At 51.2% G+C, this 25,762-nt stretch overlaps 1 protein-coding gene, 1 long non-coding RNA gene and 1 other non-coding gene across 4 annotated transcripts; all 3 read left to right on the forward strand.

Annotated features, from left to right (window-relative positions):
• The first annotated feature begins 7 nt into the window (after positions 1 to 7).
• TRIM27 (tripartite motif containing 27) lies at positions 8 to 16,568 on the forward strand. Its single transcript, XM_049654743.1, has 8 exons — positions 8 to 582; positions 1,623 to 1,718; positions 4,157 to 4,387; positions 9,945 to 9,967; positions 11,696 to 11,811; positions 11,943 to 11,975; positions 13,517 to 13,543; positions 14,983 to 16,568. The coding sequence occupies exons 1-8, from the start codon at positions 163 to 165 to the stop codon at positions 15,576 to 15,578; spliced, it is 1,542 nt and encodes a 513-aa protein (XP_049510700.1). The 5' UTR covers positions 8 to 162; the 3' UTR covers positions 15,579 to 16,568.
• Positions 16,569 to 22,612: 6,044 nt separating this feature from the next.
• Positions 22,613 to 25,479, forward strand: LOC125939418 (uncharacterized). 2 transcript variants are annotated; one of them, XR_007463042.1, is made up of 4 exons: positions 22,613 to 23,036; positions 23,717 to 23,781; positions 23,967 to 24,121; positions 24,826 to 25,479. It is a non-coding gene; the product is annotated as an uncharacterized LOC125939418 (long non-coding RNA). The 2 variants fall into 2 exon arrangements; XR_007463043.1 differs by lacking the exon at positions 24,826 to 25,479 and adding an exon at positions 24,263 to 24,738.
• On the forward strand, positions 22,637 to 22,742 carry TRNAL-CAA (transfer RNA leucine (anticodon CAA)). The gene is made up of 2 exons: positions 22,637 to 22,674; positions 22,697 to 22,742. It is a non-coding gene; the product is annotated as a tRNA-Leu (tRNA).
• Positions 25,480 to 25,762: the final 283 nt, after the last annotated feature.

Here is a 25,762-nt window from a genome sequence, read left to right on the forward strand (position 1 = left end):
TCCCCCCCCCCCCTTCCGGCCCCCCGGCCCCACGCCCGCTCGGCCCCGGGGGCGCGCCGCGGCGCAGGGAAGGCGCGGCGCAGGCGGGGGAGGCCCAGCGCGCGCGCGCCCCGGGGTCCCGGCCCGGGAGGCGCCGCCCGGAAGCGGGAGTGGGGCCGCGCCATGGCCTCCGGGAGCGTGGCCGAGTGCCTGCAGCAGGAGACCAGCTGCCCCGTGTGCCTGCAGTACTTCGCCGAGCCCATGATGCTCGACTGCGGCCACAACATCTGCTGCGCGTGCCTCACCCGCTGCTGGGGCGCGGCGGAGACCGACGTGTCGTGCCCGCAGTGCCGGGAGACCTTCCCGCAGCGCCACATGCGGCCCAACCGGCACCTGGCCAACGTGACCCAGCTGGTGAAGCAGCTGCGCACCGAGCGGCCGTCGGGGCCCGGCGGCGAGATGGGCGCGTGCGAGAAGCACCGCGAGCCGCTCAAGCTGTACTGCGAGGAGGACCAGATGCCCATCTGCGTGGTGTGCGACCGCTCCCGCGAGCACCGCGGCCACAGCGTGCTGCCGCTCGAGGAGGCGGTGGAGGGCTTCAAGGTGAGGGCCGCGCGGCGCGCGGACAAAGGCGGGCGGGGGGCGGGGGCGGGGGGCTTCCTCCTCCCCGCCTAGAAAATGGCTGAGCCGGACGCGGGCGCCGCAGCCGTCATTTCCTCCGCGGAGCCCCGGCGCCCGCGTGCGGGGGAAGCCGGGGGTCTCTCCGTCCCCCCCACCCCCGAGCACTTCCCCGCGGACACCCGCCCCCCCTCCCTGGGCCGAGCGCAGGATGCGCGTCAGACCGCTCGCTCCGCACACGGATCGCTCGCGCGGAGCACACGCGCACGGTGACCGGCAGGTGCTCGCGTCCCGCAGGTGCGCGTGCCTCCGTCTGCGCGCGTTTCCCCGGCCCTGGCCTGGGCTCCGGCCTGTTCTGGAAGCTCACGGAAGGCAGCGGGGTCCTTTCCTGCTGGAGGCAGTTAGGAGCCCCGAGGCTCCGGAGTTAGCAGCTACTATGAAGGTTGAACGAAACAGCACGAGTGGGTGGCCCTTGTGAAGCGTCGAGCCAGCACGCTGGCACAGCCAAACAGCCACATGGAAACAGAGTGTTGAGTGTGACAGTTGTCAGGCTGTGTGTGGGGAACGCATGTGCTGTTGTCCGTGTGTTTGAGGGCTGCGGGAAAGGCACACGAGCAATGGCCTGTGTGTGTAGGTGAAAGTGACTACATTCATGCATAATTAGTCACGTAGCCTTTACGGTGCTTTCAGGTACATTATTTTACGCTGGCGATAACCTTCGAGGAGGCTGCGAAGGTAGTGGTCAGGGCATTTTCTCAGTGTGCGCCTCTGAAGAGCCCCCGCTTACCCCTAAGCCTCCACTCACCTTTTCGCTGAAGGATGCCCTCCTGGGATAGGCAGGCCACCCGCAGGTTTAAGACACACACACTGACTGCCAAAGAGAGGAGTGACCCCCTGTGCGGGGATGGCGGTGTGGTCCCAGGACAGGCTCTAACCAGGGAATGTGGTCTCGCGTGGGTAATAGGCACAATGGCCATGCTGAGGTCTGCCTAATTTCCAACTGTGCAACTTTTTGCTTTTGCCAGGAGCAAATCCAGAACCAGCTGGACCATCTGAAAAGAGTGAAAGACTTAAAGAAGAGGCGTCGGGCACAGGGGGAGCAGGCCCGAGCTGAACTCTTGGTAGGGGAACTCGGAATTCACTGCTGATCTCGCCACTGCTGGTCACTCTGTCTTGTGTGAGGCTGTTACTTCCCTTAACGTATCCAGTCAAGGCATCCAGAACTTCTAGATGCAGATGAAACAACCCCACGTGGCAGTTGGGGACTCACCTGGAGAACCGAGGGGTTCCCACATTTGGGAAGAGCTGAGGTTGGGACCCCTGGAGATCTGACCTATCAAAAGTGTAACCTGTTAGTTTTGTGTACTTGGGGTTGATCCTTGACAACACTGATACCCGTGAAATTCTTGGCCATGGTTAGCTTCCTTTGGTGCCATTCTGCTGACAGTGGCTTATGAAGTGGCCTCAGCAAGTGACTGATGTCCTAATTTGTGATTGAGGGGTGTGTGTGTGTGTGTGTGTGTGTATGTATTTTTTAACAACCAAAACAAAATAAACTAGAAGTACAGACTTTTTTTTTTTTTTTTTAAATATTTACTTATTTTTGAGACAGAGCACAAGCAGGGGAGGATCACAGGGAGAGCAAGACACAGAATCAGAAGCAGGCTCCAGGCCCCAAGCTGTCAGAGCCCATTGTGGGCTCGGGGCTCGAACTCACAAATGGTGAGATCATGACCTGAGCTGAAGTTGCTTAACCGATGGAGCAAACCAGGTGCCCCCATAGACTTTTATGATATATGCTTATGTATCCACCATATAGGTGCTTGAGTAATTTTTTAAAATAGCAAATAAAATATTAGAAATTTCCTTGGGGTTGCCTGGGTCGCTCCGTCGGTTAAGCGTCCGACTTTGGCTCAGGTCGTGATCTCGCGGTGTGTCGTTTTGAGCCCTGTGTCGGGCTCCGTGCCGACAGCTTGGAGCCTGGAGCCTGTTTCAGATTCTGTGTCTCCCTCTCTCTTTGCCCGTCCCTGCTCACGCTGTGTCTCTCTTTCAAAAATACATAAAACAATTAAAAAAAATTTTTTTTGAGAAATTCCCTAGAGGTGCTTACATCTGAAAGGCAAGTCTTAGACTAGTAGAGTCTGACACCATCTTGTGAAATTTTGTCAGTCCTGGACAGGGAACTTCTCAGGATGCCTTCAGACACCGCCGTTTCCTCTGCCCACACAGTCCTCTGAGACCTCAGCTCCCCTTGCTTGAAAATAGTTCTGATGGATGGAGAGTGTCCTAGTGAGCCTGAGTGGACTCAAGTCACCATGCACACAGCCATTGTGTCCCCTGGGGGACGGTTGTCAGAGGGGAGGAAGACCCATCTCTGAGAACCAGGACTCTTGCACATGCTTCTTGGCCCTGACACTAGCCAGTTGGGTAGATGGAGAGTGATACGCCCTCCCTGGACCGGTCTGCTCCTCTGTGAAATGGGTAGGCTGGCCTCGTGGTTTTTCAGCAAGGCTAGTACTGCTCTCTCCTTCCCTCCAGTGCTGTGTGGTTTGGTTGTCACTTGAGGAACTGAGTGACTGGGGAGGGGAGGGCAGAGATCCTGAATGTCCTGCAACGGGACAACAGGGTCATGCCAGGCAAACTTGTCCCCCCACCAGAGTGCCAGTAACAACCCCTTTGAGAAGCACTGAGTCAATTGCTCTTTAAGGTCTCTTTCAGCTTTAATTTTCCATTTCTAAGATTACACTGTATCCTTTATATCTTTAAAAAACTCAATTTTTTAAATTGAGTAGCTAAGGAGAGGTGTGACCTTGTGGGAAGGATTTAAAACAAGTGTGTGAGCATCACTGTCCCACAGTGAGTGCTTAGGAAGGGCGGTTAGTCGGATGCTTCACGAAGGGATATCCTCAGGAGTCTAGCTTAGAAAGCTTCTGTAAAGGGCCAGATACTAAGTATTTTTGGCTCTGTGGGCCGCATCATCTCTGTCACAACTGCTCAACTCTTGTAACTTGACGACAGCTAAGTACAATATGTGAACGATGGGTGTGGTTGTGTCCCAATAAAACTTTACTCCACAGGAGTAAACAAAGGGAGTTGAGCACAGAGCTTTAAGGGAGGCCTGTCATTGGGAGGTGGGGTAGAGAAGGGAGGGCGGACTGGCTTTGGCAAACAGGTCTGCACCAGGAGGGAACACACCCAGAGCCAGGGAGGGGGTAGTTGATGAATACCCCTGAAGGACAGAAAGAAGGTACGGGTGACATGGGAAGGGCCTCAGTGACGTGGCCAGGGTCATGATGCAAGGAATAAGTGTTCCAGTCCGTCCCCCGTACCTGACCCGTCACTTCCTGGCAGTCTTTCATGCCTCCCAGCCCCCTGCCAGGCAGGTATGTTCTTCTCTCTTACCTTCTGTGGCTTCTCTGTCACTGCATGTGCTCCGCGAGAACACTGGGATGGGATGATGAGGTGGGGGGGGCGGGGGGGTGACAGTCCAGGACAAACACAAAGGGCGCTAGAAGAGAGCCTTCCCTCTCCTCAGTGCCCCTGCCTGTCCCCTGCACAGAGCCTGACCCAGATGGAGAGGGAGAAGATTGTCTGGGAGTTTGAGCAGCTCTATCACTCCTTGAAGGAGCATGAGTACCGCCTCCTGGCCCGTCTGGAGGAGCTGGACCTGGCCATCTACAACAGCATCAATGGCGCCATCACCCAGTTCTCCTGCAACATCTCCCACTTGAGTGGCCTGATTGCCCAGCTGGAGGAGAAGCAGCAGCAGCCCACCAGGGAGCTACTGCAGGTAAGCGTCAGTGCACCTGTCCACACGGCCCGCAGGGAGCTCAGTGGGTAAGGGTCCTGCGTGGGCAAGTGCTGTGATCACAGGCAAGGTTCTTGGCTTCTCTGGGCCTCAGTGACCCGATCTCCTGGTGTAAGGAGGGGTTGGGCCCACATGCCATGTAAAGACCACCTCCGTGCAGTATCTCGTCATTTTAACATGCACACATGTGTGAGCACAGCCAGCAAACGGTCAGCACTGGAGCCGGGGTCATTGGCCCAAGCCGCCCTGGGAGTCAAGCCTGGGGTAGGGCCTGTGATACGGCTGGGTGGGCCCCAACCCAGCCAGACCAGGACAGAGCTGGTGTTCACTCAGTGCGTGTGGATAGTCTGCTCTGGGTCAGGCACCGGTCCAGGCACGGGGTGAATGGTGCAGAGGCTCTGCTGAAATTCATCTCGTGTGGAGGTCGGACAACAAAGGAGTGAACAGCGATAGAAGACATGTTGACAAATGCCGTTAAAAGGGAGATGATGGCCAAGGTCAAGGGTCAGCAAAGTGCTCCCCTCCTGTTTTTCTGTGGCCTGCGGGCCCAGTGTGGTTTTTACACTTGTAAGTGATTGGAAACCATCAGAATTTTATTTTGTGGAACGTGAAATTATATAAAATTCTAACTCTGTCGTGTGCGTGTTGTTGGCACGAAGGCCACACAGTGCATCATTGCTTTTCCACTGTCCGAGCAGAGGGTGCACCTGTGAGACCCACACGGCTCGCAAAAGCAGAACAACGTGCTGTGTGGCCTTTGAGAGCTAGTGTCTGACTCCTGCTTTAGGATAAGAAGGCCTAGCCTTGAACCTTAATGAGCACCGGTATTTCTTTGCCAGGGAGCAAAGGAGGACTTTGCAGAGGGAACACGTGGCCAGAGTGTGTGGCAGAACGTGACCAGGAGGAGGGAGGGGGACAATAGGGTCCCACGCAGTCGAGGGCTGACATCCACTTGGTTTAAAGCCGTGGGCACCACAGATGCTCTTCTGTAGGAACGCTGAACAGTGTGGGGCAGGACCCACGTTGGGGACAGTGGTCACTGGCAGGGTGAGGGACACCACAGGGCGGGTGAGTATGTCGAGGAGTAAGACCATAAGGAAAGGCAAGGAAGTACTCGGAGGTGGGGTGGGGTCGTGGGGCTTTGCGGGGAGGGGATGCTTAAAGAAACGAGGTAAACAGAAGCAGAGTCTGCTGTAAGGATGCGGGTCGGGAACATCACTGAGGCTGTAAATCACTGCTGTCTGCCTGAGAGGGAGGGCAGAAGGGAAGGAGGACCGACGTGTGCATAGGAGTTAGTTGAGGAAGATCTTTGGGGGGACAGGAGGGTGAGGGGAGGATGCAGGCAGGGTGAGGCTGGGCAGGTGACCCTGGTGTCTCTTGTTCTCTTGACTTTGGAAAGCAGGATACTCTATTGTTACCGAGCAGGGGTTCGGGAAAATGTGGGCTTTGGAGAATGGGGGGAAGGTTTTAAATAATCGTTTCAGAGTCTGGGAAGACCAGGTGCTTTGTGAGACGTGGGAGGGTCACTCGGTCAGGGAACGTCAGTTTATCCTGGGGCCAGTCTGCCCTGTCGTGTGACTTTCTCTGAGACCACGACTGCTGGGGTACAGGCCCAGGGGAAGCTGGAATTTGCGTGTATCCAGGATTAGGGCTTTATTAGGTGGAGTAGAGAGGTTTTTTTCATTTTATTGGGAGAAAATTTACATAAGTTCATCATTTCAACCATTTCTTTTTTTTTTTAGTTTTTTCAATTTTTAATGTGTATTTATTTTTGAGAGAGCGACAGAGTGTGAGTGGAGGACAGGCAGAGAGAGAAACACAGAATCTGAAGCAGGGTCCAGGCTCTGAGCTGTCAGCACAGAGCCCAACGCAGGGCTTGAACCCACGGACCGTGAGATCATGACCTGAGCTTAACAGAGTCACCCAGACGCCCCCATTTCAACCACTTCCAAGTGTAGGACTCATGGGGGCACCTGGGTGGCTCAGTTGGTCAAGGATCTGACTCTTGGTTTCAGCTCAGATCATGATCTCAGGGTCATAGGATCAAGCCCTGCATCAGGCTGAGTGTGGAGCCTGCTTGGGATTCTCCCTCCTCCCCCCCCCCCTTTCTCTCCCCCCCCCCCCTCCCCCCCCACTGTTTCCCCCCCCCCCAAAAAAAAAAAAAAAAAAAAACGTACATTCAGCAGTGTTTAGTAAACTCACAGTATTGTTGGGTCATCACAACTCTGTAGTTCGGGAAGGCTTTCATCATCTCAGAAGGAAACCTTGTATCTATCCGTTGAATAGTCACTCGCTCGGTTCTACCCACTGGCGACCGCTAGTCGGCTACACGTCTCACGGGTTTGCCTGTTAGAGTCCGGCACCTGGAGGCCTTTCGTCTGACTCCTTTCACTTGCAAACCTTATTCTGGGTTCAGCTGTGTCAGTGCTGCATTTGTTTTGGCGGCTGGGTAACGTTCCACTGTGTGGATACGCAGCGTGTTTTGTTTCCTCGTGTGGCATTCCGCAAACGTGAGTTGGCGGACGTTTGGCGATTGTGAATGGCGCTCTGAACGGCAGCGCCGGACTCGCTTCCCGCCTGGTTGCATCATGTGGTCAGGGGCCACGTTCCGGTCTGAGTGGATGTGCTGCCAAAGCGAGCGCTCGGGGTTTTAAAAATTATTACTTCTTAAGGTGGATGATACTTGCGAGGACATTTTTGAAAGGGTGGATCTGTTGAAGAAAAGGGGCTGTGGACGTGGAGGAGGGAGAGGGTCTTGATCACCACCAGAGTGGCTATGGTGGACAGCGTGGGAAAAGCGGGCTGAATCTTACTTCACAGGGAACTATCAGAAGCATTCCCCCTGAGGTCAGGGACAGGACAAGATGCCCGCTGTTGCCTGCCTCTACTTAACATTGTATTGGAGGCTTTTGTTGGTTTTCTCACAATTTTTAAAATGTTTTGTTTATGTATTTTATTAACTTTTTTTATGTTTATTTTTGAGAGAGAGAGAGAGAGACAGAGTGTGAGTAGAGGAGGGGCAGAGAGGGAGACACAGAATCCGAAGCAGGCTCCAGGCTCCAAGCCGTCAGCACAGAGCCCGACGCGGAGCTCGAACTCACAAACCACGAGGTCATGACCTGAGCTGAAGTTGGACGTCCCACCGACTGAGCCACCCAGGCGCCCCTAAAATGTTTTATTTTAATGTTCATTTATTTTTGATAGAGACAGCACAAGCGGGGGAGGGGCAGAGAGAGAGAAGGAGACACAGAATCCGACAGAGTCTCCAGGCTCTCAGCTGTCAGCACAGAGCCTGATGCAGGGCTCGAACTCCCAAACTGTGAGAACATGACCTGAACGGAAACCAAGAATCGGATGCTTAACCGACGGAGACAGCCAGGTGCTCCCAGAGTAGCAAAATTTTCCTAATTTGATATGCTGTTAGCAAAGATGTGGGAGAGAGAACTCCTATGCTGGTGGGAAGACCAAGTGTTTGGCAGTATTTAACAAAGTATGTGTGCAATTAGACCTGTACCAAGGGTCCTTGCAGGAATTTACCTAAGTATGAAAATAGGTACAAAAATGCATACACACAAAGTTACATGATGTAACATTGTAATAGCAAAGTACTGGGAAAAACCCACCTTCCAGACTGAGATTGGTTGAATCAATTCTGCATGTGTACACGCTATGGGATAGTAGGCAGCTGTACGGAAGAGGAAGGAAGATACCCACGAGACCCATGCACTGATGCAGTGTGTCCAGGAACGTGTTAAGTGAAAAAGTGCAAAATGCAGCATATGCTACTTTCTGTGGCAGAAAAAAGATAATTGAAAATCATGTATCTGCTTATTTTTGCAGAGGAAACCATGGAAGGATAAACCAGGTGGGGGAAATGGATGGAAAGGGATGAAGTAAAAAGTGACAGAGACTCTGGCCAAGTCTCAGTTTTTAGCACCAAAATAAATAAGAACAGTGATGGATTATAGCCTATTAAAGTAAGAATATACGAGTCCATACTAATAATAAATAGGAGGAAACTACTCTTTCCAGGAGAATGTCGATTAAGTGATATGGGAGGAATTTGGGGGCGCCTGGGTGGCTCAGTTGGTTGAGTGTCCGACTTCATCTCAGGTCATGATCTCAGGTTTGTGAGCTTGGGCCCCGCGTCCCGCTCGCTGCTGTCAACACAGAGCCCGCTTCAGATCCTCTGTTTCTCTCTCTCTCTACCCCTCCCCCACTCACACTCTTTCTCTCAAAAATAAACAAACATGTAAAAAATAAAATGAACTTTGAAGCTAGAAAAGGACCACTTAACAACCATCATAGAAGTTAATTCAGACAGTCGTTATCAGTGGATGTTAAATCTAAGGGAGGAAGTTTGAGAAAGGTTGGAATAGTAACACAATTTCAAAGTATCACTTTCACATTACTTACTAGTTACAAGAGGAAACACAGTACCTAGCCAGTGATCAAAATATCGCCAGTAAGGGGCCAGGGAATATCCTGTGTCTTTAGGAGGATGCACCATACACTCCTCAAGGGGATACAGCCTGGATTTAATCATGAGGGGAGTGTCTGAAAGACTGCAAAGGACAGGAGACATTCTGGCGTAACAGCCAGTGTCAATGTCGTGAAAGCAATGCTGGGGAGCCACTCCAGATGGAAGGTAGTGTCAGGATAGCTGAATGCGGCGAATGGTCCTGGGTTACTAGGGGGAGGGGACTAGCTGTGAGGAACTTGGTTAAGATGAACAGTTGGGGCACCTGGGTGGCTCAGTTGAGTGTCTGACTTCGGCTCAGGTCATGATCTCCTGGTTCCTGGGTTCGAGCCCTGCGTCGGGCTCTGTGCTACCAGCCTGGAGCCTGCTTCAGATTCTGTGTCTCCCTCTCTCTCTGCCCCTCCCCGGCTCATTCATATTCTCTCTCTCTCTCTCTCTCTCTCTCTCTCTCAAAAATAAATAATAAAGATTTAAAAAAAAAAAAAAAGAAGATGATTGGTTAAAGAAAAATATGGACTGTGGGTTAGATAATTGTTGCATCCATGTTCATTTTCTTGGGCTTGATTACTGCGATTGTGTAAGAAAACATGCTTGTCCTTAGGAAGTACACACAGAAGTATGAAGGGGTAAAGGATATAATGTAAAGAGTGATCTTAAATGGTTCTGAACATAAACGTGTTCAGAGTGATTTGGTGACAAGTATACACGAGCTACGTACTAGCAGTTTTTCTGTGTATTTGAAATTATGTCACGATAAAAAGTCAAAGCAAGTTGGACAAGTGAACAGTTGGGGTGCATGGGTGGGGTACTTGACTTGGGAAATTTGATCAAGATGTCCTTGGCCGGTGGGGCAGGAGCCGGACACAGGACATGCTGGGACAGCAAATCGTGTGCCTCCTGGTTTCCTTGGCCCGATTTTTAGCCTCTTGACTGGATTGTGTCCACATCTCCCTGGCTTCTCACAGGAGGGCCAGCCCATGGTTGGGTTTTCAACAGACATCCCTGAAAGAAAAGCGAAGTTACAGCTTCTCACAGTTACTCTTCTCCTTTCTCTCGTAGGACATCGGGGACACGTTGAGCAGGTACAGTGTTCTCTCCCCCCAGTGTCCAATCGAGTGCAGGACGGCATGTCCCTCACACTCCTAAGTCCCGAAAGGAGCCCAGAGCCTCGGAAGGATATCTTCCCCAAGTGACATGTCCTGCCCGTCTCTGGACTGAGTCACTGTGTGCAGAGAGCCACATGGACCATGGATCTTCTCAGTAAAACTCAGGAATTACTGACAAATTGTGAGGGTGAAGGATGGAATTGTGCTTGTGGTTTGTGAGGACACGTCTGGGGACCTAGTGAAGGCTCCCAGGGGCCCAGTCACTTCTTACGGGTTGCAGAGTCCTGCCCCCACCACCCCTCCTGGTTCCATAATGGGGAGAAGAGAATGGCTCAGGGTTACATAATTACTGCCCCGTTCCGGGGATCCCGGCCTTGTCCTCATTACTCCTGGGCTGTGTCCGCGATGGGGAGTGAGGGACAGCTCCCTGGATGCCGGGCCAGGAACGAGCAGGGGCACCCCCGTGTGGGCAGGTGTTTGCAGGGCAGACAGTGAGGGCCAGTGGGCTGGGCCTCGGGGACACGCTATTTGGTGCAGGGGCAGAGACTGACTTTGAAGGAGCCGGACGCTGAAGCTGCTTGACATGCTGAACGGTGAAAACCTCTGGGGGGGCTGCAGCTGGGCCATGAGGGAGCACTTCCCAGGGGCCCTGAGGGAGCACCCCAAGAGCTGGGGCAGGGCCTCGTGCATCCGTGGAGTGACTTGGCTGGGAGGCCATGTGGATAGAATTATGTTGGTAAAATTGCGGGTTTTGAGGAGACGGATTAGAACGCGTCCAGTCCCAGCCACGTGGCCCCAGTGATTACGGCCCTTACTTGTTGCTTGTGCTGTTTGGTGCCACAGTCCATCCTGGCCCCACCTAGGGAGAGCAGGTCCTTCAGAGCCCAGAACCTCGTGACGTTCGTGTTTGGGTTTGGCCATGGGAAGTAGGGAACCCAATATCTCGTTGGCTTAGGGCTTAAACATGATGCAACGTGTGTCGCCGTGTAAGAGACGTGCAGGTAGGTGGCCCAGGGCTCGTCTGCTGGTTTCCTTGCCTTCGCTCTTCTGTGGTGCCCGAGTTGTGGTCCTGGATCTTACAGTCTAAGGTGGTCGCTGGACCGCTAGCCAGCCACACTCCTCTTAAAGCAGGCTTCTCAATGGGCACAAGACCCTTCTTCCGTCTCATTGGTCAGAACTCAGCCACAAGGTCACATCTAGACCGGGCAGCCAGGAACCCAGGAAAGCTCGGAAGATGGGAGAAGGGGTATCCGGGAGGCAGTTGGCAATCGGTTTTCACCATAGACCCACCCCCCCACCCCCAACCCCCACAAGCAGGGAGCAGAGTGGGCACCTCTCTGAAGATGTTCTCCCCGTGTTTGGGAACCTGAGGGCACTGGGTCATTGTCCACCGTGAAGCTCAGGTCTTGGATGGAATCCGGTGCTTTCTGGCAAGTCAGCCTTATGTTCAGTTCAGGTGAACCTTCCTGAGGACAGGCCATTTGAAAATCCCTGAGCTACGTGCTGTGGGGGGTTTGGAATGAGCAAGATGTTTCTTCTGCTCTTGTTGAGAGGATCACGGTCTAGGAGGGGAGCAGGGAAAGAGTTGTGGTGGCTGCTTTTAAAGACTGTTTGCCAATGTAACCCAGGCTTTGTCTGGGATCCTGAAGTTGTGGGGTTGGGGGACGTATTTACTCATTGTTTTGTTTTGTTTTTTTAACTTAGAGCTGAAAGAATCCGGATCCCTGAACCTTGGATCACGCCTCCAGATCTGCAAGAGAAAATCCACATTTTTGCACAAAAATGTCTGTTCTTGACAGAGAGTCTGAAGCAGTTCACAGGTAATGCAAACAGAGAGATCCACTGGGGGAAATGGATTCGTGCTCTGAACATCTGCATATTGCCTGAGGGGAAGATCGATATTCCAGCCAGCTGTGGGATGCAAACTGAATGTCTCCTTTTCTCCCCTTAGAAAAAATGCAGTCGGATATGGAGAAAATCCAAGGTAAATATGTACCTTTACTGGGCTTTTGATGTTGAAGTTTCCTGGGAAGATGAACATCTACTTAAAAAAAATTTTGTTTTAATGTTTGTTTATTTTTGAGAGAATGAGAGACAGAGCACAAGCAGGGGTGGGCAGAGAGAGAGGGAGACACAGAATCCAAAGCAGGCTCCAGTTTCTGACCTGTCAGCACAGAGCCCCACACGGGGCTTGAACTCACAGACCAGAGATCATGACCTGAGCCCAAGTCGGATGCTTAACCGACTGAGCCACCCAGGTGTCCCATTTAATAATTTTTTGTTTTTTTTTTTTTTAATTTGAGAAAAAGAATGAACAGAAACTATGCCAGTTGTACTTGATGTGAGCCGGTATTTAACATTATAACTTCTGCCCATGGGCACTGGTGCTGACCAGGACGGGGGGTCACGCAGCACCTGCAGGGCAATGGCGGGAACAGGGTTTCAGGAGTCAGGCCACCCAGGGCCCAGCTCTGGCACTTAGGAAGGATTCCACACTGTAGTTTCCTTGTCTGTCACGTGAGGAAGATAGTTCTCACCTCACAAGGCTGTAGAACTAAGTTAGTTACCATTTCTAAAGTCTTTAGAATGGGGCCTGACACATGATAAATCCTATATTTTTGTTTATTAGATAAAGTGTTTTAGGTATTTAAGAGAAGCCCCTTTAAATGTAAAATTTTCTGGTCACGAGCCACATTCAATTAGGAGTTGAGTTTATCCTAAATGCTAAAGTTCCTAGGTGGTCTTGTGGGATCCGAAACCCTTATATGGAAGTAAACCCTTTTCTTGTTTATTACAGCTTACAGATCCCCATACTCTCTGGTGGTTTCCTGTATGACGTATGCTAAGACCTCGTTTGCATTTTATCTTTCCAGATACACACTCTTTTGGCATCTTAGCAACACTTAGGTAGGGGACACCCAATGTCTTCCACAAGCAGACAGATAGGGAGAAACTGTACCAGAGACTGGATGATCCCAGAAGTGGTCAGTTCAGTGGTCAGTGCAGACCTGACCTTCCTTGGTGTGGCTCTCCTGCCACTTAAAAGGCTCGTGAGAGCTCATTTGTGAACATGCTTTGTCCACTGGGAAGTGCCTTTCAAGTGAGTGGTCCTGTTTTCCCAGCACGGTAGCGGCTGTCACCCAGCCCCTAGAGCAGAGGCGGCTTGTGGAAGCCAAGAATTCTGTACTGTGTGAGCATGGAGCCCAGTTTCCCCCTGCAGAGCCAGCTGGCCCACTTTGGGGTGGGGTCCTTGATCTTGGCTCAGTTTGGCCCCATTTGCTACCAGCCTCAGGCACATGGTTATCCTTCCCACACACAGTTCCCAGCCCCCCTTCCCCTCGGATTCTTGCTTGAACGATGGAGTCACGTGCCCTGCAGAGAACTCTGTGCATGATGGCAGCAGGGATTCTGGGCTGCGTAATGAGGCCACGGCTTGATGGTGCCGGTGACCAGAGCCCCTTCTGTTAGGCATTTCTTGGAAATACTCACATGACGTCCATAACTTCTTCTCTCTTGTTCTTTCAGAATTGAGAGAGGCTCAGTTATACTCAGGTAGGTGATGGAGACAAAACTGTATGGAAACAGGAGTAAAAATCCTAAAGCCCAAACTACTGTTGTGAATGATTTGAGAAATTGCCTAAATTTGGGCTCTTCAGGTTATGTGTGTAAAAGTGATAAACACAACCAGATAAAAACCATTGTCTCTATGTGTTTGCAACGTGTTTGCTTCCTAAAATGCCCCAAAGCCGAAGCCAGTGGAGGAAGTGGAGGCCAGGAGCTTGAGGAGAAGCCTCTCCCCCTTCCCACCATGCCCTGTGGCTCTGCAGCCCAGCCTCAGGACCGCCGTGGGCTTCCACTTAGTGAGCTCAGCTTTTGTTAGCTGTCCAGGAATGTTGGGTCCTCCCATCTCTGGGCGGGAACTGAACGAAGCCCCCTCCCCATGACCGTCACTGTCACCCAAGAGTCAGGGGACTGGGTCCCAAGGACCCAGAGGCACTACATCATGGGTGTGTGCTGTCTGCAGTCATGTGCACCCCCCCTCATGAAGACAGGTCTCTGAGCACAGCGGGTCTACGTTCGTTGGTGTTGGCCACTGTGATCTGTATTCTACTGTTTCAGCAGGTGCTAAGCGCATGCCTCGCGTGTGTCCTGCCCTGTCTGACACTGAGCAGGGTGCCGTAGAGGGAACAAAAGAGCAGGAGACGCTGTTCTGCCCTGGAGTTTAGTGTCTGCTGGGAGGTTCAAGGCACACCCACGGCATGGCAGACAGATGACTGCGCACAGATTGTTGAACCACGAACCCAGTGTGGGCCCAGGTCACCTCCCCGGTTGCCCATCATGAAGCTTTCACGGGAGTCCTTCAGCCTGCCTGGGCTGTGGTTTGGAGTTTTCCTCCCGAGCAGGGTTTGACAGGCGTGTGAGAGCCCCTGGCAGTTCAAAGCGGGAAGTCCCCGCACGTTGGCAAGGTGCACCCAGGGATGTGGCGTGGGCGATAAATCATGTCGGGCCTAAGGGAGGGAGAGGGTGCTGGCACGGCTGGCTAACAACAACTTTTTGATGAAGATGTGGGTCTTGCACTGGACGTTAAAAAGAGATGAGTGGGGTTTTTTGCACGGTCGAGTAAGGATACAAAAGAGTGATTTGAAAGGCGGGCAAATTGATAACAGGATTGCAGTCCCTTATTCACATACCTCGGATCCCAAAAGCTGTCTGGGAGATTCAGCCGACAATGGGTAATGTGACTTAAGATGTAGAAGAAAGGGAATGGAGGTAAAACGTCGGCACTGTCGACCTATCTGGGCTTGGAAAGGTGATGAGCTAATCCGGAGTCATCTTGGGGATGTTGAGTCCAGGATGAATTTGAGGTGAAGGCGGCCTACAGGGGGCGCTCGTATTCTCCCCTTGGGGAGGTGGGGGAGAGGCCAGGAGCCCTCCAGGCGCTCTCCGGGCCCTTGGCTCACCTGCCCCTCGCCTCCCCTCTGTCTACGCAGTGGACGTGACTCTGGACCCGGACACGGCCTACCCCAGCCTCATCCTCTCCGATAACCTCCGGCAAGTGCGATACAGCTACCTGCAACAGGACCTACCTGACAACCCCGAGCGCTTCAATCTGTTCCCCTGTGTCTTGGGCTCTCCGTGCTTCATCGCTGGGAGACACTACTGGGAGGTGGAGGTGGGAGACAAAGCCAAGTGGACCATCGGCGTCTGCGAAGACTCGGTGTGCAGGAAAGGTGGCGTGACCTCGGCCCCCCAGAATGGATTCTGGGCCGTGTCCTTGTGGTACGGGAAAGAGTACTGGGCTCTCACCTCCCCAATGACTGCCCTCCCCCTACGGACCCCTCTCCAGCGGGTGGGGGTTTTCTTGGACTATGACGCTGGCGAGGTGTCCTTCTACAACGTGACTGAGCGGTGTCACACTTTCACTTTCTCTCATGCTACCTTCTGCGGGCCCGTGAGGCCCTACTTCAGCCTGAGCTACTCGGGGGGGAAGAGTGCGGCCCCACTCATCATCTGCCCCATGAGCGGGATCGATGGGTTTTCTGGCCATGTTGGCGACCATACTCATTCCATGGAGACTTCCCCTTGAGGAGGTGAACTCAGGCCACCGGGGCTGGCGGCCGTGATCCCACCCCGGGCGGCAGGCGGCTTGCTGCCTCGCCGCTTCTGTTGTCTCAGCCGGACGCCCTTAGGCTCCCCAGGTCCTGCAGCGGGACGCGGGGTGTCTACGTTCTCCACCCTCTCCCCCTTCCCGTGCAAATTGTGAGATGTAATGACACGTGCCAGAGTGCCCAGAAATAAAAACCGGACGTCCACCTCCGTTCAGCCCGTCCTGGAGGGGAGAGAGTGTGGACGGCCCTTGGAGAGCCGCTGGGGACACTTCACCGGGGCTCCGCCCGGCACCCTCTGTTTTGGCCCCACAAAGTGGTCACGGATGTTTGCTGTTTTCTGGGCTGAGGCTCCTTTTTAAGAACCTGGAGAGGAACCACAGGGCCCTGCCAGCATGGCTCCCTCGATCCCGGGTTCTCCTCGGGGAGTCGTACCTCTACCCCATTCCCATTCTGCCGTAGTTTTATTAACTCCATTAAAGAGGCCTCTGTGTGTTTTGATTAGTTACAGTTATTTTACAGTAACGGTGGGAAATGGCGCCACCTCTGTTATGAGATAATGTTCTAATCAATGTGCTCTTTGCCTCTGTCTGTTCCGAGGGCTTTGTCTGCTCCCTCCATTCTGACCGGTGCACATCATCCAGGATAATTTCCTGCCAACACTCTCCATTGTCCCCAGATCCCCCTCACACTCCTATTTGTGGACTGACGGTCAGTCATACCCCATCCCTGGAGTGATTCTGAGGCACTATTCCAGGGATTCATTGACTTTTTGCCTCCTTTTCTCCATTTCCTGTGGGGAATGACCTTTCTAGTATGTGTACCATTGAGGGGCAGCTCTATCCCCATAGCCGTCGGGTCACGAGGCTAAACAGATCACTTCAGCAGGCCCCCACGATGGCTCTTCGTCCTCCTTTCCTTTGGGTATATGCCCCTCTGTTTGAAAATAAAGTGACCATGGATGTTGTTTACATTGTTGTTGCTTTCCGGGTCTTGGTAGGATTGGGTTTAGATGTTGGGGCGGGGCTGAAGGGGTTAGCTCACGGTGAGTTCCCTATGGGTCCGAATCCTGGTCTGGCCAGTGTTTTACTTCCACCTGGATGATAAAACAGGTTTGGGTGCCACGTTCCTGCTTTCTAACGGTGCCGAGAGAGCAGTGTCAGCTGTTCACTGTCTTGTAAGTTCACCAGGAAAGGGTTCTCAAGTCCTTCTCTTTTAAGTTTATTTATTTTGAAAGAGAATGTGAGCAGGGGAGGGGCAGAGAGGAGAGACAATCTCAAGCGGGCTCCGCACTGTCAGTGCAGAGCCCAATGCGGGGCTTGAGTTCACGAACCATGAGATCATGACCCAAGCCAATACCAAGAGTCGGACGCTTAACTGACTGAGCCACCCAGGTGTCCTTCCCAAGTCCTTTTTATAGCTGGCGGTGGGATAATGCAGCAATGCTTGGCATAGATCAGAGGGCCCAGAACCACCAACCTAAGCCCTTGGGGGTACAAAGGTCACCACGTACTGAGGAGGAAAGATCTGGATGAGAGAATAGCTTTGTTCCAGGGATTTGGATCATTTCTGCTTCTGGACACGGCCTCAAGAAGACAAGACCTTATGGTCTGTACTCAGTCCTGTTCCCAGCGTTGTTTGGGAAATCATATAACCAGGGCCTACAGAGAGGGGCTTCGATGAGGGTGTAGGGTATGTATGTGGAGCACCACGAACTAGACAGACCAATGCACAGATAGTTCTTGAATGTTCCTAACAACCCTACAAAGTGGGTACTATTGCCCTTACTGTACAGATGCAGAAACCGAGGCACGGGGTGAATGGCTTACCCCAGACACAGCTGGGAAGCCGTGGAACCGGGACACTGAGATGGAATGCTCGACCGCACACACCTGATCGCAGCCCTCCGCACACGTGGATTCTGCTTTCCCGCGTGGGAAACAGAGCGTTGAACAGAGGCCTTAATGGCGCTGGTCCGTCGACCCGGGGCACCTGCCTTCAGCAGGAAGGGTCTGCAGCTGGGAAGCTGGGTGGGGTCCCCATCAAAACTGCATTCCAGTGTCACTTAATTTAGTCCACTGGGGCAGGGAGGAGGAATACAGGCACGCAAAGAGGGCACCTTGTGGGTATCCAAGAAAGAGTGTCTCTGGGGTGGACGGCGGTCCTCACAGCCAGTGCTGGGGCTGTCTGAGGGGCTCGCAGTGGGTCTCATTGGTCCCCAGTAGACCCAGAGCTCCAGGAGCAGCGTCGCGATGCGTTTTTGTTAGCAGCAGCAGCCAGAGCAGTGCTAAGTCTGTCCGATTCAACAAAGCTACTTCCCATGTGAATGTAGATGTGCCCCAAGAGTCAATGGTCCTAACCATGCTGGGTGAGGATGTGTCTGAAGACCAGATACCTTACGATCGATTCCCATCTTGTAATGTGAACAAAAGGACCGTGGGAGGATACCACAGAGGTGGAGGCTTAGGTTGATATGCGTTACTGGTTACCTTCCGTTCCTTGTGGTGGGTTCATACGTATTTAAAAATTACTTAAATTCTTACTTAAACAACAACAACAATCCTGCCATTTTGGATAAGGTTGAATGAATCTGCAGATGAGTCTAAATGTACTCATCTGCAGAAAGGTGAGCAAAGCTTGAATTCAGTGAATTGGGATTTGGGGCCCAGTAGCATCCTTTTGGCTCCTATCTGGTTCTTTCCTCAGAACATCCCAAGTTAACTACACATTAGGATTCCAACAGCCCAGTCTTTAGAGCTTTTGCTGCTCCAGGGTGTTACTGTGTCTGCCTTCAGCTGCTTCTTTTTTCTTTTTTTTTCTTTTTTTTTTTTTTAATATTTACTGTATATTTATTTGAGCGAGAATGAGGGAGAGAGCATGCGAGCAGGAGAGGGGGCAGAGGGAGAGAGTCAAGCAGGCTCCACACTCCGCGCAGAGCCCAACATGGGGCTTGATCCCACGACCCTGGGATCTTGACCCCATCAGAAATCAAGTGTCAGTCGCTCTACCAGCCGAGCCCCCCAGGTGCTCCTCTAAGGTTCCGTGATCCTGGCCTGGCAGGCCGAGAAGAGCATCTTCCCCAAGAGCAGACGGGCCTGCAAGAGCCCAGTTTGGAGAATAAAAGGAAAGTGTGCCTGGCCCCTGCCCTCCAGGATGTGCAGTTGAGAAGATGAGAAATACTTGGGGTGATTACTGCCTAACACTTAAAGGAGCCATGAAACTGAAAGCAAATCTCTGTCCTCACAGTAAATGAGCCACTTGTCAGGGCAGTTATCTGTGGTCCAAACCCAAGACGCGACGGAAATCACACATCTCTTCCCAGCAAAGAAAAAACTGAAAAGGTTCTTTCTTCGTGTACTAATGGTGGGTGCATTGCCTCTTCACAAACGAAGGACAAAGATTCTTTGATTCAAACGGCACAATCACCCAGTGTTGGGTACCCCGGCTGAACTGGACTCCCCAGGAAGATACAAGAGAACGTGGCTTCTGTAATAAAGTCAGTTAAGAGGAGAAAAAATAACACGATAAAGAAGTAGAAAGCAACAAAAGCTGATTTGTGGGCGAGGGGACCGAGCGCTGCAGACCTCCCTGTGCAGCCCTGGGGTCCGAGGTGGCCGAAATCCTAGGGCTCCACTTCCTAGCGGCCCCTTTTCTGGAGGCGGACAGGCTGGTATTCACTAGCTGAGGGCTGCAATACAATTCTACCTGACCGTGCAATCAGATCACTAAACCTGTGCGCCTCCTTCAGCCCGGGAGTGCCCCCTCCACGCGGCCTCGGTGAGGAAGAGCAAGGAAGCCAAACCAGTGTAGGTCACTGGGGACCTTTGCTAGGGTGTTCATGGAGTAGCTGGATTTCAAACCACAAACTATAATGGTATTGGCCCAGTTACATTTCCTTGTTCTCCATTGAAGAGAAAAGCGGCTTATTTGCTGGCTTAATTTTACATTTGAAGTCTGAAGTGTAGCCAAGGCATGTGAAGGTAACTTTTTGAGGTATACTCCTCTCTCCCTGATTCCTCATTCAGAACACACAGGATTTGTCTGGATAATAGTGGGGGAACAACTGCCAGACCCACTTTGGGGTTTGGGATGCACAACAAGAATGTAATAGAAAAAGAAGATAATTTATTTTAGGGTAGAGATTTCACATTTTTCAACCTACACATTAAAAAAAAAAAAAAAAACCAAAAAACTGGAGCAAAATATGCCAAAGTATTAACAGATGCTTTTAATGAGGTTATAGGTGATTCTCATCCCCACCCCCCATATTGAACTCTTCACTATGGAAACCTTTAAGCACACACAAAAAGTGAGGAAAATACACACTGAACTCCCCAGCTTCAACTCCTCCTAGCTTCAACAACTATCAATTTACGGCCAATCCCATTTCCAATATAGCCTCTTCTGCATTCCTACCCCCATCCCTGTTAAAGTAATTCTCGGACATGATAATCAGAGAATCAGATGTGTTTACCAGCGTCACATAAAACACTCATTTTGAGGATGGGAATTAAATTCCGTTTTTCAAATTGGTGTAGACCACCACCATCAGCTTTTCTTTTTAGTTCCCTCCACCCTTTAAACTTTTCAGGTCTTTCAAAGTCCCTCTTGTGGAAGATGTTTTCATAAAAATTTAGGGGGGCACCTGGGTGGCTCAGTCAGTTAAGCATCCCACTTTGGCTCAGGTCATGATCTCCTGGTTTGTGAGTTCGAGCCCCACATAACGCTCTGTGCTGACAGCTCGGAGCCTGGAGCCCGCTTGGGATTCTGCATCTCTCCATCTCTCGGCCTCTCCGCTGCTCATGCTCTGTGTCTCTCTGTCTCTCAATAATAAATAAACGTTAAAAAAGATTTAAAAAATTAAAAAAAAATAAATATTTAGGATGGGGGAGTCCTATTGCACGATAATTATTAGTAAATAGTAAAAATATTTACATGTTTAATTATACCTCACCTTATTCCAGAAAGGACTTCAAGCCATTTAAAAACCAAAATCAAGGTAGCAGCGGTTTAACATGCCATAAAAGAAGGAAGAGAGATAAGGATGGGACAAAAGTGACCAGAAATAAAAGTAAATGTATAGCATGATAAAAAGGACCTTAAATATGGACCAGAGTTCGATTTTTAAAGATTGATAAGGGAACCCTGTTAATTGTATGACTCATAGTTTCTATGAAAATTGGCTGAATGTTTAAGGGACTTAATGAGATTAAAAGGTAAAATATAGTGAAAGATAGGAATTTCTGCCTGGGTTCCTGATAAATAGAAACTGTCACAAGGGTTTATGTTTCTTATAGTGAGTTTTGCAAATCAATACGGAGAGATGAACACTTCAGTTTGTTAAGCAATGTGAGAACCATTCAAACACGAACCTTGAACCTCACTCAGAGTTGCAGAATGATGTCCTGTCACCTTTCACCCGTTAAAATGTTTTGTTGTTTAATCAACCCTTTGTTGGCCAGGTTTGCGATATCCAGATGGCTTCAAATTTTCTGGTGGCGGCTGGACAGCATGTATCAAAAACTTTTAAGACTGGATAAACTTTAATCTAGGGACTCCACTTCTAGAAATGTAAGGAAATAATTATGGATATTTGAAAATATTCATCTACACAGGAATGTTCCTTGAAGGGTTTGCTGACGAGAGTGAAAAATCAGAAATAACCCAACGTTGGACAGCACCCGGTTTGACCGGGTATCTGCAGGACCTTGCAATTAGGAAACCAGTAACAATCCCAGCTTTTTAAGAGGTTACAACTGCCACGCCTACCACGTCTAGAATCACTTGTGGGATGACTTCCTTCCCACGGAACTACAGCTTCTTAAAGTACAGCAAACCTCACACCTTGCAGAGAGGGAAATTAGGAAACCATGTACTTCTCACTCCCATTTTCTCTTCCACTGTCAAAAACAGGTGTGAGACCAAGAGAGTCTGGGAATCTAAAACAGGGCCTATTAAACCTCAAATTAGTTCTTCTTCGTGAAGAAAAGAGTAACCTGTGCCTCCCAGAAAGAAAAACGTTTGTGTGTTAATACAGAAAATAACCCATCGGGACAAAATGTACTGAACACTCTCAAATCTGTCCCTACTCCCTGAGCTTAGCCCGAAGCGGAGCTGCAGAAACAAGGGTCAGATCCATTTATTGGGCCCCTACTTTGCACTCGGGCACCGTCCTGGACCCGCATCGGGCCTGCCAGGGTTTCTCCGCACAGTTTACCACACCCCCAGGGTCTCTCAGTCCAGCTGCTGGAAAGGGTTTTCGAGCTTGTGGTCCAGGCCCGGAGCTCAGATTACTCCGAGCAAAGCGGAGAAAGCGGGAAAGCCCGCGTGCGGAGGCGTGGCGCTGTTGTCCCCCACCTGGCAGCAGACGCGTGGGGCTCAGATCCCAGCATCCGGGAGCAGCCCGAGGGCGGGGAGGGGCTCCTGCACCCACACCTGCATCGGCTCCCGAACCAACACTCTCATCTGCACCCGCACCAATACCCTTATCTGCACCCGTACAGGCACCCGCACCAACACTCTCACCTGCACAGACACCCGCACTGTTACACCTGCACCCACACAGGCACCCGCACAGGCACCCGCACCTGCACCCTCACCCGCACAGGTACTTACACCTACACCCGCACAGGCACCCCCGCACCTGCACAGGGGGGCGCAGGCACTTTCGGAGCCCAACAAACTCCCCGGCGCGTGCGAGCACTATTGGGGAGGAAGAGGCCGCGCCGCGGAACTGAGGTGTTTTGTACGTTGGTTGTTGTTCCTCCCTCTCCTGAAAAGAAAACCAGCAGCGCGCCCGGAGGCTGGGACCGGGCCGGGGGCTCGGGACGCTCCGGCCGGCCGGCGCCCCAGCCGCGTTTACAAGAACAGCTCCTCGCCTCCCGCCAGCTTCCTCTCCCGGCCACAGGTGGCTCTCTGCTCTTCCAGCTGCTGCGGGCACCTCTGACGTCAGCGCTGCCTCCGGCACAAGCGTGTGCGTCACAGAAGCGCCCGGCCTGGACATCTACTTCAGTAGAAAATCTCTCCCCTTCCGCAGGGTGTCAGGATGGCCGAGTGGTCTAAGGCGCCAGACTCAAGCTCCGCTTCCCCGCGCTGGGGATTCTGGTCTCCGAATGGAGGCGTGGGTTCGAATCCCACTTCTGACACATCCTTTTTCTCCTCCTGTAATTTTCTACGCAACGGCATCGACTTGAGAATTATGCATGGAGCTCTCAGAGACATATAGTATTAAAAATTGACTTAAAATTTTCTCACAGAGGCTGTTAAAACACCGAAAATAGCGAAGGCGAAAGTATCGCGATATTTCTTGAAAGCCGAGTGATTTGGGAGCGGAGATCGCCAGACGTTGTAGCCGCTGAGGCATCGCGATATATCGGGAAACCGCGAGATTTGGTCCGCGTAGCTGCCGGCGCTGCGGCGCGGGGAGGAGGGCGGTGATGGTGGGTGTGTGTCCTCTTACCCGGTCCCACACCCGGCGCTGCCCGGCGCGCGAGGCCCGTGGACCGCCGCCCGTGCAGCCGTACACGGGTGCTTCGTGCTGCCCTGCGCTTTCCAGTCGTGGAGCTAGTCTCACGGGTGGACGACGCGTGCGCCCGCGGTCAGGGCTGTGTGCCCTCGGTGCCCTGGGCGCCGCGGCAGCCACACCGCCGTCCCCACCGCGCTCCTGCATCCCCACTCTGTCCGTACTTGCTCGCGTGCCTGCACCTGTGTTCCCGCGGAAACGCGGTCACCGCGCACACTCCCGCGTCCCACTTCACGGACTGCGTGTGAAGTCCCCCCCTCACGATCGGGGTGCTGCGGGTCTCTGCGTGGCACGGACCCGTCCTGCTGCCTCTACCATCCGTCCAACAAGTGTTTAATGAATGCCTACTGTGTGCCAGGGGATGCAGCCCTGGTTGGGCCAGTGAAAATACAACATAGGATGGGACAGGGTGGGATAGGATGGGTGGGGCTAGGGTAGGATAGCATAGGGTAGGGTTGGTAGGGTAGGGTGGGTGGAGTGGGGTAGGGTAGGGTTAGGTAGAGTGCGATAGGATAGGGTAGAGTAGGGTGGGGTAGGACAGGAGAAGATAATTTAGAAATAATAAAATTAATTTCTGCCCTTGTGCTTATATTGCAGTTAAATAACTTTTGGTTTTGCCTCAGGAACACATTCCAGCCTTGTCTTATCACTCAGGATAAGAAGTAAGTCCTGAATGTTGAGGTTAAATGTTTAATGCCAGGTCTAGAGGATTCATGTCTGAATGGCCATGTGTGTTCCTGTCATTGTGACCACTCATGACTGGACTCATCACATTATTGATTTTATGCTCATCAGTCAAAATGTGAGAGGCGGTGCAGGTGTAAAGAAAGCTGTTTTTGTGCAACAGTAGGATTCCCAGGACATGCTCATCATGGACAGGATCCAGCGTTCCCATTTGGAGGGCCATGTTCTGAATGCACATAGCGGGAACCACATGGTTCAAGTACTACAAGACAGGCTCACTCCCTGCAGTATGAAATTAACTGTGGTCAAGAGAAATAGGTAATGGAATATAAAAGCTTAAGGGGGGGGGGAATGAAACTAATTCTGGCAAGGTGTCTCCTGATTAAATACATACACATACAGCACATCATGTATCTTACGCACGTATAACCACTGCCCTCATAAAATTATTTTTTGCAGGAGGAGACAAATGGATTTCTAAAGACTTTGGAAGAATTTGTAACTTCTGATAGAAAAGTGGGTGACTTAGAAAAGGACGGGAAGATAATGTGAGGGGGAGGAGATAGTAGCTGGAAATCTCTAGAAGGAAAAAAAATGCTGTTCTCATAAATGACTTTTTATATGCCTAGTATATTGGATCTTAAAAGTTTGATTTTAGTATGATTGCGTGCACCTTCACAGAGCTGCTGGGTGAGTGTGTCTACTGCGTTCCAGGTGTAGACATGAGAAGAAGGAGTAGAGAAAGCCCTTCTTCTAGTTTCAGATCTAAACCATGCTCTTTAGTCTACATTTGCCAGCCACAAGTTGGTTTTTTGTTTCTGCCTTTGGTGTATACCCCCTGTTTCCAAATTGTTAAAAGACTGTGTTCTTAAAAGAAGGTAAAATTGTAACTCTCATCCAAATAAAAATGAGTGTGTGTCAGTGTAACAACCAGTAAGAAAATTTGAAGTACTACATATTTATAAGCAATCTGGAATGCTGAAGTAAATTTATGAATAGATTTACTTTTTTTTACCTGTCAGTTTCTAGGGCAATGATCTCCTGCATTCCACTGGACGCGATTCATTTGTATTTCTGTGAATGAAAATCATTTGCACTGTTAGCAGTTTGCTACAACTGGAAGAGTTGTAAGGTAGCTGCAAATATATGACAATCTCTGTTATGGACTGAATGTTTGTGCCCCTCCAAAATCCGTATGTTGAAACCCTACCTCCTAACGTCATGGCATTAGGAGGTGGGATCTGTGGAGGTAATTAGGATTAAGATGTCATAAGGGTAGAACCCTCCAGAATGGGATTAGGGTCTTGGTAAAGAATCCTGAGAAACCTGCTTCCTCACTGTGCTCTTCAGCCATGCGTGGACACAATGGAAAGACTGCCTTCCAAACACAGGAAGGGGCCCTCACCAGAACCCAGCCTCTCGGGCCACCCTGATGTGGGACTTTACACCTTCTGGAACCAGAAGATACAAACTTTGGTTAGACCACCTGGTTTGTGACATTTTGCTACAGGAGCCTTGCTAAGACAGGTGTTCTACTCAAGTATCTTGAAAACTTTGTCTCGTCCATTTCAAACTCCTTTCAAAACAGAACACATCCTTCCTTAGCTCGCTAGTACACTTACGTGGAATTGGGTTTTACAGCTGCATTTATTAAAGTGGAAATAGGCATTTATTCACCACATCTCAGCAAGCACCTCCAATTTGCAATAACTCTGTAGACAACCAATGTAATTATTTTTAAGATTTTATTTTTAAGGAATCTCTACATCCATTTTAGGGCTTGAATTTTACAACCCCAAGATCAAGAATCTCATTTTCTACCAACCGAGCCAGCCAGGCACCCCAATGTCCTTCTTTTTTGTGTGCAATAATAGATGTTTAGTGAGCAATTCTACAAAATTTACATTATGTTACATGCAAGTGCTTTATATATGTTTTTCAGGTAGCTTTGTTTCCATT

This window comes from Panthera uncia (assembly GCF_023721935.1).
Source record: "Panthera uncia isolate 11264 chromosome B2 unlocalized genomic scaffold, Puncia_PCG_1.0 HiC_scaffold_25, whole genome shotgun sequence".
Taxonomy (NCBI): domain Eukaryota; kingdom Metazoa; phylum Chordata; class Mammalia; order Carnivora; family Felidae; genus Panthera; species Panthera uncia.